Raw genomic sequence first — 13,844 nt, forward strand, 5'->3', positions numbered from 1 at the left:
TAAAAAATGTTGATTCAGACATTTTGGACTAAAAAGGGTAAACAAAAAAATGCAGAATCTCCCTTTTTCTACTGGCCTTGCACCTTCAGAAGAAAGAGGTGATGTGCATATAATTCCATGTCCTCAGGTACCGTATCCTTTTCCCAGTATAAATAATTTAGCACTTCAGAGGAGCAATTTTTGATTCATGTCATATTTGGGAGTATAAACCTACCTGGGGGTGAAGGAAGCAGGTGGACACAGAGGCAAACTCAATCAAAGTTTGGAAAAGGGAATAAATGCCAGAATATTGCTCTTTTACTATGAGTGAGAAATGAACGGATCTGGAGGCTAAATTACTCATCACAACCTAAAGATTTGCTGTGTGTGAGCCATTTAAAGGGAATCGGATATGACAGGAAGCTGCTCGGGCCAGTGGTTCACCTGTCAGCGGCACAGGTTCACTGAGGAATATGTATAATTGAGGTTAAATCTTCACTTCTGAGCGCTGTGGCTGTAAAATATGAACTAATTATATCACACTGAGGTTGATATGATATGAAAGTGCATTTCATTCATCAAAATTCTTCTGCAGTCACTTCTGCAGGAAAACAACGTTTTCCACAACTGGTGCTAAAACACTGACAGACTGACACAAATGCATCAGCACAAAATGTGTTGTAATCTAAAATTGGTGCACAAAATAGTGGTATTGAACTTTTAGTTTTTCATTTTCTTAATCATGTTTTCTTCCTCATGACATATTACAGTGGGTAAAGCGCAGATGACACATTTCCATGTAATGGAATACAGTTCAGTTTGTGTTAGTGCGTCAAACCATCAGTTCATCATATACAACGCCATTTCCCAAACTTTTTATACAGGGATAAATAATAAAAAAAAATATCTGACTCAATAAAAAAATAAAATCACACATCCATTTTCACATGCATCTTTTGTAAGAGTGCAACACCGATTGTTATTTTCAATAGACTAACCAGACATGTGTCTGATAACGATCAAAGCAGAATTTTATGCGTGTGTTATTCAATAAATCTGAAGTAAAAAAGCCGGGGGAAAAAAATACTTCAACAAATTAATTTGATGACTCATCTGTGGATCCTGAAAAACAGTACACTCACATTTAAGAAGCTGGAAACAGCAGATGTTTGATGTCTGACTGGTCGAGTCCAAGCTCTTTTACTCTTACTTTTTTCGCTTTAACTGAGTTTGCTTTTTCCCGTTATTGTTCTTTTCTCTGCGGTTTGCTCTCCTCTCACAGCTTCTCAAACAGTCATATAAGGCAGGTAGGATGACGCTCTAGAGCCACTGGTGTATATCTGTACTTATGATACAGAGCTTCATCTGAATGCTGATTGTTTTTGTTTGAAAATGCTGTTTCCAAATCAAAATCTATTATATAAGTAAGAATAAGAGGAAAACACAAAGCTGTTAATGGCCATTTAATCAAAACGTTCCTTTTTATTATGTTTAGTTTTCACTTTTAACCTTAAATGAATGAGTGTTTGCAGCATCCTGGTCCGTGTTCATGCATGCACACACAATACAGTTTGGTCACAGACGACTCTGTGAATTGGTTTGTCCACAACCACAAACCAATGACTGTTGTTCACCCATCTTACACTCATTCTCCTTTTGTCTTTCTCAATGTTGCTTTTTTTGTTTGTTTCTGAGTTTTTCCTTGTTGCTTAATTCACCTGTTTATTTTTGTCCATTCGTAAAAAGAAGCCATTATTTCTCCCCCCCAGGCGAGAGACGACGATGGCCTCGGTGGGAAATTACCCCAGAACAGCTTTACTCAGGACACGCCCAGGCTTGTCTTCAAGACAAACAGCGATGTGCTTGTAAGAACCATCACCATTTAACACCAGACTGACTTTAAGCTTTGATGGCTACTGCACAAATATGTTTTGATGTTGTTCTTTCCTAAAAGTGTATAATTTTCTCTTGATGTGTTGTACATAATTGGCCACTACTGCAAAAGCACACATCAAATATCAGACTCAGATCAGCCCAAGTAAGTGGACACTAAACAAGTGGCACCCCAGTTTTACATAACATTTGCATGAATTTAAGTTCTAGCCTTTCATTACTTTTCTCACATGTTGTTTTTCCCCGTTTTTCACTGTGCATCATGTTCATGTGTTTTTGAACACATTTTCAACACATGTTAATATATGTTTGACATAGAGCCCTCATAGTTTCATAGCCACATACACAGTCAACATCACCTGTACAACATGTTTGGCATTTGTCTGAAAATAACAAGGTACAGAAGTGGTTAATCTCACAGGTTTTAAACACAACCCCAGTTATTCTGAGCCTTTTTGCAAGAAACAAACAACATTAATAACAAACCATAAACTGTATAATGTGCCATTTTGACAGGTCACAGTATGAAAAGCACCTGTGTAAATAATCAAACTAACAATATAATGTAATCAGTCACACCTGAGCTTTTCCTACTGCAAAAAGGTGTCTGGATGTTGCCATAGTTGTGCAGTCACATTAGTATTTAATACTTCTAATGCACTCACACTTTATCTGCTCATAAACAACAACAGTTTTGTCTGATTATCTGACTGACAGCGATTTGTCGGCTCAGTGTCAAGTGCTGAACACGGTGATATTCACTAGGTGTTTAAACAATTAAAAAAATGATAGCTCAGGTTTTTCAAAGTGTGGTCGTATGAGGTACTGATGCTGTACGGTCCATGCTGAGTGCACCATGTGAGCTCCCAGCTTGAGAAATGGAAGCTCACTCTCATTAAAAAACATGGCTGCCAGCAGGGACACAAGGAAGAAACACTTTTTTACCCACTTAACACAACACTCCATAAAACTTGTAACATCACGTTTTAAGTCCACAGTGTCTTGTGAATATGTTGGGAACTAAAGTTTCTTTCACTTTGTAAACTTACTTACTCCACATACCAAAGTCCATCGAGTAAATCACTGTTGATCCACCTCACCATTAAGTTCAAATGTGTTCATTTGTGACTTCCATGTTCGAAATCATTTGTGAGGAATGAGGCAGCATCAGTTCTAGTGAGTGGTTACCAAACATCCGTTTCAAAGTGGAAAAGGTCAAATAAAGGAGCAAATATGTATTTCATGAGGTGAGGTGGCTATAAAGTTTTCCTTGTGTTTCCGCTGGCAGCCATGTTTTCAGTGAGACTGAGCCAGGCTGGCTCTTGGCGCAGTTTCCCAGCAGGGGGCACACAGCGCTCAGTTACTGCTGATTATATGTGTCAGTATCTCAAATCTGAGGCAAAGTGTGAACATCGCAATCAAGGTGTTAAATCAATATAAAAGAAAAAAAACAACAGACCGGCTCATAATTCCCCTTAAACGACAACTATTTGCACTTTATTTTCACACAGATTAAGTCTTTACTCCAGTCGTCATGGTAAGATAAGATAATCACTTGTTTTAAACACAAGTACTAGTCATTTTTCCAGATTTGTTTTAGCACAAATATCCCATACATACAGAAGTACATTATCCATTCTGCTGCAGTGAAGTTCAAATACAACCCACCAGGTCTGTCTCATCATTCTTAGAGCATTTCATTCACTGTGTGTGTGCTGTGAAAGTGAAATTGCCTGGCCAAGTGAGAATGGCTTTTGTATGCTCTATTCATGACGACTGATGGTGATGGATGGTTTGATGAGAGCATCTTATTTTTTTTTTATTTCCTGTTGGAACTTTTCAAGAGGCTTTCAGGTTTAATGAGCAAATCTGGAAGAGTGTGGCCAATAAAAACACTTAAAAGTATCTTAACCAGATATATGCTTCCCCTTTTGTAAGCTCGTTAATTTCTAACATTGCAATGGATATTTCAATAAATGAGGCCACTGTGAAAAGACCCATCATAGTAAGATGCTGCAGATGGTCTGTTAGGCAGTGCCACAGATTCATTTCCCTGCTTAATTTAATGCTGGGATCAGGCGACATGAATGAATGCAGGCCGATTATCAAGCGATTTGGTCGTGACAGACACATTTCCACTGTCAGATTTGATTTTAAACGTAGGGAGCGAGGAACGGTTGTAGTGCAACATAACTGAAGCGCAGAGATTTAGCGTCTGGGAAGCTCTGGGACTACCCGATGTCCAACTACTAAGTCTAACATATCCAACAAAGTGCTCCTGCACCTTGACCAATAGGATAGCACAGTGCTCTGACAGTGGCACAGATTCTATGTAACATTGACTATACACACAATTGACCACAAGTTCTCTCTGAAGGTCAGACAGTCCGTACTATTTTCTTTGTGATACCCAGGAACACATCCACAATAGTCCCACAACGCTTCAGTAGCCACACTCCTTGCCCCACCTTCCCTGATGACCTATGAGCTTGCGCAGTGTCGTAAACGATGATTATTCAGGGTCATAGTTGTAAGTCCCCAAAACAAGACACCACAAGAACCTGTGCCACTCAATGACACGGGATCGCCCAGTGCAGTTGCTTATGAGTTCAGCCAGTTAACTTACACTTTAATCACTCGCGGTTCCTGTTGAGGGCCCACAGTTTGCAGGAAGAAGACCCGGGTTCCCGGGTTCGAGCACAGGTTGGAACAAGGGCCTGTCTGCATGGGGTTTGCTTGTTCTCCCCGTGTGTATGTGGGGGTTTTCTCCAGGTTCTACGGCTTCCTCCCACAGTCCAAAAACATGCAGATTTAGGGATTAGGTGAATTGGTCACAATTGGCGATGGACTGACGAACTGTTCAGGGTGTACACCGCCTATTGCCCTATGTCAGCTGAGCTAGGCTAAGCACCCCCCCCCCCCCCCCGCGACCCTCCAGTGGAGGATAAAGCGGTAGATAATGGATGGATGGTTCCTGTTGACCTGAGAAGATCTGTGCCCTGAAGTAGGAACTAGAATGGTCTCTATGAGGGTGTTGAGGGAAATACGATCATCCCCAGCTCAGTTCTTTAAAGCTATGTGAAAGTACGGTGCAGAACAGGCTATCATGACTATATACCTCACAATGTGGTTCTTTTCAAGAACCTGGTTCATTTCATTTGGTTTAGTCCTTGTGTTTTGCACTGTGTGACCTGAGGCCAGCAATTCGAGACGTGTCACAAAAAAAAATCACATATCAAATTTAACAGGGGGGAAACACAAGCACTTTTCCTGATTAAACCTCTTCATTCTCACATATCACCTCATGCTACACATATTTAACCACTTCAAACACTGCAGTGCACCACCTGAAACTCTCCTTGAACTTTCAACCCTGTGCAACCTCCTCCTCTTCTTCTTCATTATCTCAGCGCTTCTCATCCTCTGCAATCTCTTTAACATCTGCAACTTCTTCCTCACTGCCCAAAACCACTTCTCTCTTTTCTCTGCAACCTGTTGTTCTACCACCTACTGTCACAGTTTGTCTTGCAAAATCTCTTTCCTCTCTACGACTGTAGCAATTGAAACTAGTCTGTGCTTGATCTTGAGAGTCGTACATTTCCTTCTTCACAGGGTCAGAGGGTGACAGAAGGAAGAAATCAATGACCGCACACTGACTTGTTTTGGTGCACAATAATTGTTGTAACGCACATTTTTTTAAACTGCACCACCAACGCCGCTGGTATGTTGGCCACGTTGGAAATAAATGATCGTAATTACGCCCAACTGCAAACATCTGTGTGCAGGAGAGGGGAGCGAGTGAGAGAGAAAGCACAACTCCATTAGCGTAATGCGCAGTGAAATTTCACTCACAGTGCAGAAAGTCGTTAAGTGCTCTCCATCTGTCTTTCTGAGTCGAGGAACATTTCAGTACATTTATTATTTAAAATATCCTGTGCCTACCATTATCAAACTCCAGTTGTGAGAGCACCTCTGACTTTTACTCAGTCATGGCTCTGTGAATAAGCTTCGACTATGTGGGAACTTTAAATGTGCAGACTTTAAAGGAATGACACCTGAGCTTCATCACTGCTCACTTGCGCAGAGCAGTTGAGTCAAGTTTCTGATCGGTTTGCTGCAGGTTAAGTTATCCAGGTGTTTGTGCTGAGCTCTTTTGCATGACTGTCATTGAGGAAAATCAGATTTTACAAAATGCTCATCTAATAAAATCTATGCCTGCTTACGTCTATGATATCTTAAGAAAATGTTTGCTGCCTTTAATCACCATTAGATAGCCCTTTTTCTAGCTGGAAACTGAAGTGTCAGTTACTGCAACTCTGTCACGTCCCTCAGCTTTGCCTTACAGACAAAAAAGTTACCCTTCATTCAGCGTCTGAAAGAGACGCACTCTCAATTGACTCCGATGTGAACCCAACCCCATAAATGAAAAGTCAGTGTATGACAGATTGTCTCTATATGGTGGCCCTGTAATGGACTGGGGACCTGTCAAAGGTGTACTCCACCTTTTTGTTCTCCGTCAGCAGCGACAGTCATCTGGAGGATAAAGCAGTAGATGAATGAATGAATGAATGATAGTATATACAGTATGTTCCTTGTCAATGACTGTTAGTACCTGCTTGTGTGGATGGACACTCAGGGCAGCGATATATGACGCTCTAGTTATGAGACTGGGCTGGATTACACCCCCAGCACCAGAGAGAATATAATCGATTTCATGTCATAACACACAGCAGCTGTGGATTCACTGCTGCCTCCATCAGTAAGCTGACATGTGTTATTTTATTTTCTAACCTCAATGTATGAAATCCTTTGTTCAGATTTACCTCAGTGATTCAAACTTAACAAATGACGCAGCAGTTGACCGGCACCTCCTGCGTCCTTCTCTGTTGAGCTTGGTGTGAGACAGTGAACTGTTTACAAACTTCACTTTCCAGGAAAAAGGCTGTCTCACAATGAGATAAAGCAGTGAAAATAGAAGAAGTAGACTTTAGGCATATATTAATTCGATGAGTCTTCACGTTCGTGGCTAAAATCTGTTTTAAATTGTGTCCCTGCTGGCAGCCATGTTATTAGTGATGGTGAACTTCCATGGCTTAGAGCACATTCCCAGCAATGGTAGCACGCTGTCAGGGAAGTCAGTGCTGACCAAGTGACTGTGCCTCATTCAACCACACTTCAAAGAAAAACCTGAATTATCACTTTAAAGTCTGTTGTCCTTAATTTAGTGCACATTTTACAGGCAATACCTGCATCAATTACCTTATGTTTTGTTTGTGAAGCAGCTGCAGGAGAGCATACGATGGGCTTTTTTGGAAGCCCTGCCCTGTGCTGCAGTGAGTGTCTTAATCTTAACACTTCATGAGAGTCTGCCGTCTTTCAGCACCTGAGAGGCAGTTTCCAGACAAATGCTCCAATGCTGCTATGCAGTGTACAAAGAGGGAGTTTATCCACCTTCCGGTTGCATCCTTCAAGTGATTAACATTCAGCAGGGGGACTTAAAGTCTGTGTGATGGATGGATGTCGTTGAGGGGTCTGACAACTGATTAATGCCTTAATTATCTCCAGCGAGGACCTGCCACTCCTCCCAGAGCTGACAGAGTGAGCTGTGTGTGGCCCGACGAGTAACGTCGTGTTCAGGGCTCGCCCACCGCTATCTGCTCTGCCAGGGTCACATTCATTTAATTCCCGAAGGAAAATATGCACTTTTTGTGCTGAAAAGGTGTGAAACAGTGATGGAACAGTGCTGCAAGTTGTTTTGGGATCGCTGCCATTTCAGTGATTAAGACAGACAACTCTTCATTTGAAGTACCTCGTGTTTCTGAATCTAAATCAGAAAGAAAAAACTACTTGATTGATTCCTGCGGGGAAATTACTTTGACTTAAAGGGGAAGTACAGCAAATAAATAATGGAAAATAACAAAAAATAAATGTATTTACTGGTAATACTTTTGAATAATTTACAAAATAATTTGATGAATTACAGTATTGGCACAGTACAAAAATTGAAATATGCAAAGTCAATAAGCACAGTGATTTAGCAACAGAATACTAATTGAGATTGGGATTTCCATTCATTTAAATAAGAAGTCACAGTTGATTGTGGAAACTGTAAAAATTACTTTAATTGAGCTGAAAGAGGAGGAAAAATCTGGGTGGCCACTAGAAGAAAGGACCTAAGCGGACTATGGCGATCCACTGAGGTCTACTGAGGTTCATGTCTGCAGGGACCATTCATTTCCCATTGGACTGGATTTCCTGTAGGATCAGGTACACGTGTGGAGCAGCAGACTGACACAGATGCTCATTTAAAAGTAATAGAACTGTACTGTAGTTGTGAGCAGAATGAGTACAACAAAAGCATGGCGCCCATGTGGGCCCTGCTCCTCTCTTAGGCCTGAGCCAGTCTCCTGTATTACTTTGTCTGTTGGTGTCATCCACCCTCAGGCTTCATCCCTGTCACACCACAGTGTAGAACAGTGCACAGGTCACCACAGACTAATAAAACATCCACATTGTAGCACCACAGACACTGAAGAGCTCGAGCCACTCCTGAATGGCTCTCTCTGAACTGCCCTGTGATTGGTCAAAGGCTCCATGATGCTACAGATTAAGATGTATAACCAAGCCCAGAGGAGGTGCAGAAGTGTCATTCTCTCTGCGCATACGTGATTGATCAATGGTCTCGAAGGGATGTGTGGTTGAATGAGTTTTTATTCACTCCAGAAGGTGTAAATGAGCATTTCCTGTAAAGACACAAAGTCACTTCAGTAGCATTTTGCAGCAGAATGCCATCATGTGTACATTTACCACTTAGGAGAGGATGATAGCTGCATGCACAAACACACAGTATATCACATACAGGCATTCACATCCATGTAGTTCAATTCAAACGCATGTGCATTGATAGACTTCACAGTAAAGTGTTTGCTCCTGATGGATCTGTAAATGTACACTATTAAGGGGAGCACTCATTTACCTAGACTATTTTTCAAATGTGTTCCACATGTTATGGTGTCTGACTTTGTCCTTTACCAGGTTACTTCAAAGGATATAATGTTGTATTTCAACAACAGCAAAGTTGAAGACAATTTGTATGGATGGGACAGATGCTGATACCATATGTGTACTGTGTGTCTGTTTTTGTTCCAGGTTTGTGACTGGTGCAAACATATTCGCCATACTAAGGAGTACCTGGACTTTGGTGCTGGTGAACGGAGGCTGCAGTTCTGCAGTGCCAAATGCCTGAACCAATATAAGATGGACATTTTCTACAAGGAGACCCAGGCTGCGCTGCCTGGAGCACTGTGTAACCCAGGACATGTGCCTGGTGGGGAGTGTAAATCGGACTGTAGTGGAGGGTTACAGCTGCTCACTCCGGAATCCTGGGGAACGCCATTGGCGGACATGCGTCGCAAAGCTCCCTCACCTGGGGGTCCATCCACCACTTCTTCTATGGCCATTTCCACTTCTTCTGCCACCTCACCCTCAGACACTGCTGCCATCTGCTCCCCGTCCTCCTCTTCTTCGGCCAAGATCCCGACACCCAGACCCCATGAGAGCCCCACAATTCCTCCGCATATTCCCAATATGCACCCGCCTCTTGGGGTTCCCTCTGGTAGCCCTCCAATGGTAATGACACCTCGAGGGCCCATGCCCCTGCCTCTCTTTATGGAGCATCAAATGATGCAGCATATCCGTCCACCATTTCTTCGCCCCCCTTCCCATCCTGCAGGGCACCATAGCCCACTTTCAAACCCTATGATCCCTGGTATTGGCCCACCACCACCTCCAAGGTCCCTTGGTCAAACATCAAATCCCATGCACAGGCCCCTACTGTCTCCACATATCCACCCCTCATCTAATCCCAACCCTGGGATGATGCCCCCTCACCCTGGTCTCTCGATGCCTGGCCTTCCCCCTTTTCCACCAGTCAACATGATTCCCAATGGACATATGCCCCTGCCCCCAATGATGAACTTTGGCATGCCGTCTTTGGCGCCTTTAGTCCCCCCGCCAACTCTATTGGTCCCTTACCCTGTCATTGTACCGCTCCCTGTCCCCATTCCTATTCCTATCCCAATTCCTTTGAATCCCAAAGCTTCTAGGGACCAGTCAGAGAGCAGTTTCTTTTTCCGTGGTGCTCCAGAGTCATCAGAAGCTTCAGTTTCTGGGCCACACTCTCCAGGTTCTTGTGGAGGTGACCGAGGGGAGCAGAAAGTAGAGCCATCAGGTGCTGAGCGTCTCTCTCCAGTACGTTCAGAGAGAAGTAGGACAGCATTGATAGACTTAAAGGCAGAGGAAACTTTGACCAACCTGTGTCTAACCAGCAGACACACACCTATGGATGGTGTGATTGATCTAACTCTGGGCCAGAGGTCATGCCAGCAGCAGGTTATTCAGAGGATGCCAACTGGGGTCCAGGTCAAAGTAGAGGAGGACACGGAATCAAGGTCTCCACCAGCTGCAGGGCTGGGGAGGGATGGGAAGGACAGGCTTAATGGGGGAGGAGTAGTCCTCCCTCACGGCCTCCTCAGTCCTCCACTGCTGGAAGGGGCCTCAAAACCTAACACTCTGGTATCATTGGGCCCACTCTCCAGCAGCAACAACACTTCTTGCACCGGTGATCCACCCATGAGCCAGCTAGATCCATCTATCGCCAACCTTATCCCGCAAAACTTACCCAGCACAGCACGGACACAGTCCCAACTCCAAACTAGCCCTGGCACCCCATGTAATGTCATAGTCAATGGTACAGGATGGCATTCACTTCTTACTCCTAACCAAAAAGGAGATGGGGTTGTGGCAGAAGGAGAGCTAGGTGAGCAGCCAAACAATGGAGATCTGGAGCATGAGGCACTGAAAGAGAACAATTGCTCAGTCGTAGACTGGGAGCCAGGGAAGCGAGGCTCAGCACAAGACGAGGCAGCAAACTCAGTGGAGGGTAAGCCAGACCCCGATTCCAACCTGGAGGAGGGTGAACATGCCTATGCCCTGCCACTGCTATCTGCTGGAGGCTGTGTGGTCATCCAACCTGTGCCAAAGCCTGGCGCTGACAAAACGGCCATTCTGTCCTGCTCCATCAGTGCCCCTCTATCAGCGGCCGGGAGCCCTGAGTTGGAACCACCACTGAAGAGGCGGTGTCTGCGAATACGCAATCAAAACAAATGAGGTAGATTTTTCAGATTTTCTCTGTTGTGTGTTTTTGAATTATTTAAAATGAGGTCCTCTGCTCCACAAATTGTACCGTAATGAATTGTCTACTAGTCAGAGTTAAAACATACTGGAAACACGGTCATCTTATGTTTTCTTCATTGTATTTTGATTATTTTTACAGTAATGCTTGTCTGGTCTTCTAACTCCATGTGTTAGCATGTTGTGCTGCATGGAGTTTTCTTCTGTGTTTGATGTTTAACGGCAGCTGGCTAGTACTGCAGTGAGTGACTGCCCTTTTACACACTCACAGTCAGGTGTACGCATCTTATGACTGTGTGTATTGACGGACAAATGCACATACCACTGCACACCTTGGGGACTGACACTATACATATGTAAAATGTAGAGAGACTCAAAGAACCATGGTCGAGAACCTTGGATTGGACACATACTTGGTTCAAGTATGTGTCTTTTGTCTCTTGTGCTCTGGGAGAAATCTTTGGAGTGAATAGATATTTTTTTATTAGCAAGCATGACTGAATTAATAATCACGCCTGCTCGACTTATTAATTAAAGACAATTGTATTCAAGAGAAATTGAAGACCATTTCAACTTGCTGCAACACCAGGCGAGAGCTCTGAATTGTAATAATTATTATCATTAAAAGAGGGAAATCATAGTGCTGAAAGCAGCCGTAATGAATCGCGGAAAATGTATCTTAACCTTCACTTGTACAATTTTTGATTCACTGATTAGTGGGAATGCAAAACATGTTTTCTGCATCATATCTTTGCAACATGACTGCAATATCACAATGCATCCATGGTAAGAATGCACTAGGTACAATTTATGCCACAAGAGAAACACATTCTGAATGTTTAATACTTTATTCACACAAACCTATATATATTCATTAGATAGATTTATATATAGTTATATGTTTATATGTTTTTTGTAGTGCATTTTTTTTATAAAATTGAGAATAAATGGTCCGCACAATCCTGGCTAACCCACAATTCTGTCTTTAAATGTAAAGCTTGACCTGCTTTAAATCATGCATCAACTTCAGGGTGTAGGCTTTGTGTGCGCATCTGTGTGTATATGTGTGCGTGTGTGTTGGGGGGGTTGTTTTGCTCACCCACTGACTCACTCCAATTCTCCTCCTACTCTGTTTCACAGATGGATGCTCTAAAGGATGCAGTGCCATCAGTGACACTCACTCGTCCAGCCCCACCCCCAAATCCCACCCCTCCACACTACACAACTGCACATGCACATGTGCACACGCACTTACCCACATATGCACACTCACGTGTACACTTTGTTCTCGTCCTCGCCCATCGTTCAGTCTACCAGCACCACAAATCGCCTTCAACGACCGATGAGAGTCTAACCAAACGTGTTGATATGTATTGTAGTAGAGCAAACAGGACTCTTTTTGTCTTTGTGATGGATACTGAAATTCGACAGACCTGATGTCACGGCCAGCAGGACCATTTCACCTATCAGCTGCAGACTGCAAATCCTTTACCCCGCTGCTTGTCTCTCAGCCATTCCTTACAGTATATAAACCCTCCCTGGCAAAGTAAGTGCTGTCTGTATTCTCTTTTACCATGGAATACACTATAGTGTCTGATATTCAGAGCCTGAAAAAGCACAGGTACAAACACAGTTCCAATACATGTAGCATCACAAAATTGTAGTATAGAGCCACAGAACTGGTAAAAAAAAATAAAAAATACCAGACATTCTTCTCCATCTTCCTAGCCTTGGCTTGTACACAACAAGAATCGAAAAAATCGAAGTCACATTCGGCACAAAAGATAGAGACAGACGAAGCCTTTTTGTACTTTGTGTACAGAGCAATACCACTGGAAATATAGAGTCAGTAGTTCAATCAGTCAGGAAGAGAGTCTATATCGGCATTTAAAATTGGCATAAAGTTTCAAAAAGTGTCAATAGTCAAGGCAGATGTACGGAAATATTAAAAATACAGCTGGTCGTCATCTCCCACATTAATCCCCCTCAAACGAGTAATATTCCCCATTAATGGGACAGCTAACATTCAGTGGTCTTACATTCCACCACCACAAAATCCACTTGCATTTCTGTCTGTTTCGGCTCAAGCACGATACAACAAGCCCGCCATGTTTGTTGATGCCTGCAACTTGGGACTCGACACTGTCCCCTAGAGGAAGTATTGCATAACGTCCATACCAATGCAAAAGATACACAGAGGTATGCAGGGTAGTGACGGAGATAACGTTTAGGACACGATGGAGGTAACAAAGACGAAAATGGAGAATAAATGTGATGGAGGCTTCAGCTGAAATGTTGGCAAACTGTTTTACGGATCCCTTGCTTCGCGTTGCAAGTGCTGCATTAGGTATGAGTGAACAAAACAATGTTCCAAGAGGTAGAGCAAGTGCCAGTCTTTTTTTCTTTTTTTTTTTACTAATGTTATGCAAACACTCCAGTATAAGTGCTGGTGATCAAATCGTTTTGATGCTTACAAGCTAAGCTGCTACACCATCAAAATGGAGCTCTTAGCAAGGAGCAAGGCTGGTGTTTTTGTTTTTAGCAACCTTTGTTACAGTATGTGCTACAATAATAGCCATCAGAGTCACTGCTAAGCTAACTTCCGATAGCAGCCTCCAGCACCAATTGTCAGTGTTTTTTCTTTTTTCTTTACAAAATTTGTAGTAAATATAGAGCTTGGAAAAGTGAAAATGTCTTGACGCAAAAGATACAGAGTGCGGTTTAGCGATGCGTATACTTTTGCCCCATTCAAAGTGAATGTTTGTCTCACCTCAAACCTA

General features: G+C 42.9%; 1 protein-coding gene across 1 annotated transcript in view; it reads left to right on the forward strand.

The window, feature by feature from the left end:
* Positions 1–12,569, forward strand: part of sobpa (sine oculis binding protein homolog a) — a 43,849-nt gene extending 31,280 nt beyond the window's left edge. The window contains exons 5-7 of the mRNA XM_083908211.1: positions 1,749–1,844; positions 9,022–11,041; positions 12,205–12,569. Of these exons, the coding sequence (XP_083764337.1) occupies positions 1,749–1,844; positions 9,022–11,040 (2,115 nt within the window). The 3' untranslated portion in view covers position 11,041; positions 12,205–12,569. The remainder of the gene's footprint in view (positions 1–1,748; positions 1,845–9,021; positions 11,042–12,204) is intronic.
* Positions 12,570–13,844: the final 1,275 nt, after the last annotated feature.

The sequence above is a fragment of the Microchirus variegatus genome (assembly GCF_963457635.1).
Source record: "Microchirus variegatus genome assembly, chromosome: 21".
Lineage (NCBI taxonomy): Eukaryota > Metazoa > Chordata > Actinopteri > Pleuronectiformes > Soleidae > Microchirus > Microchirus variegatus.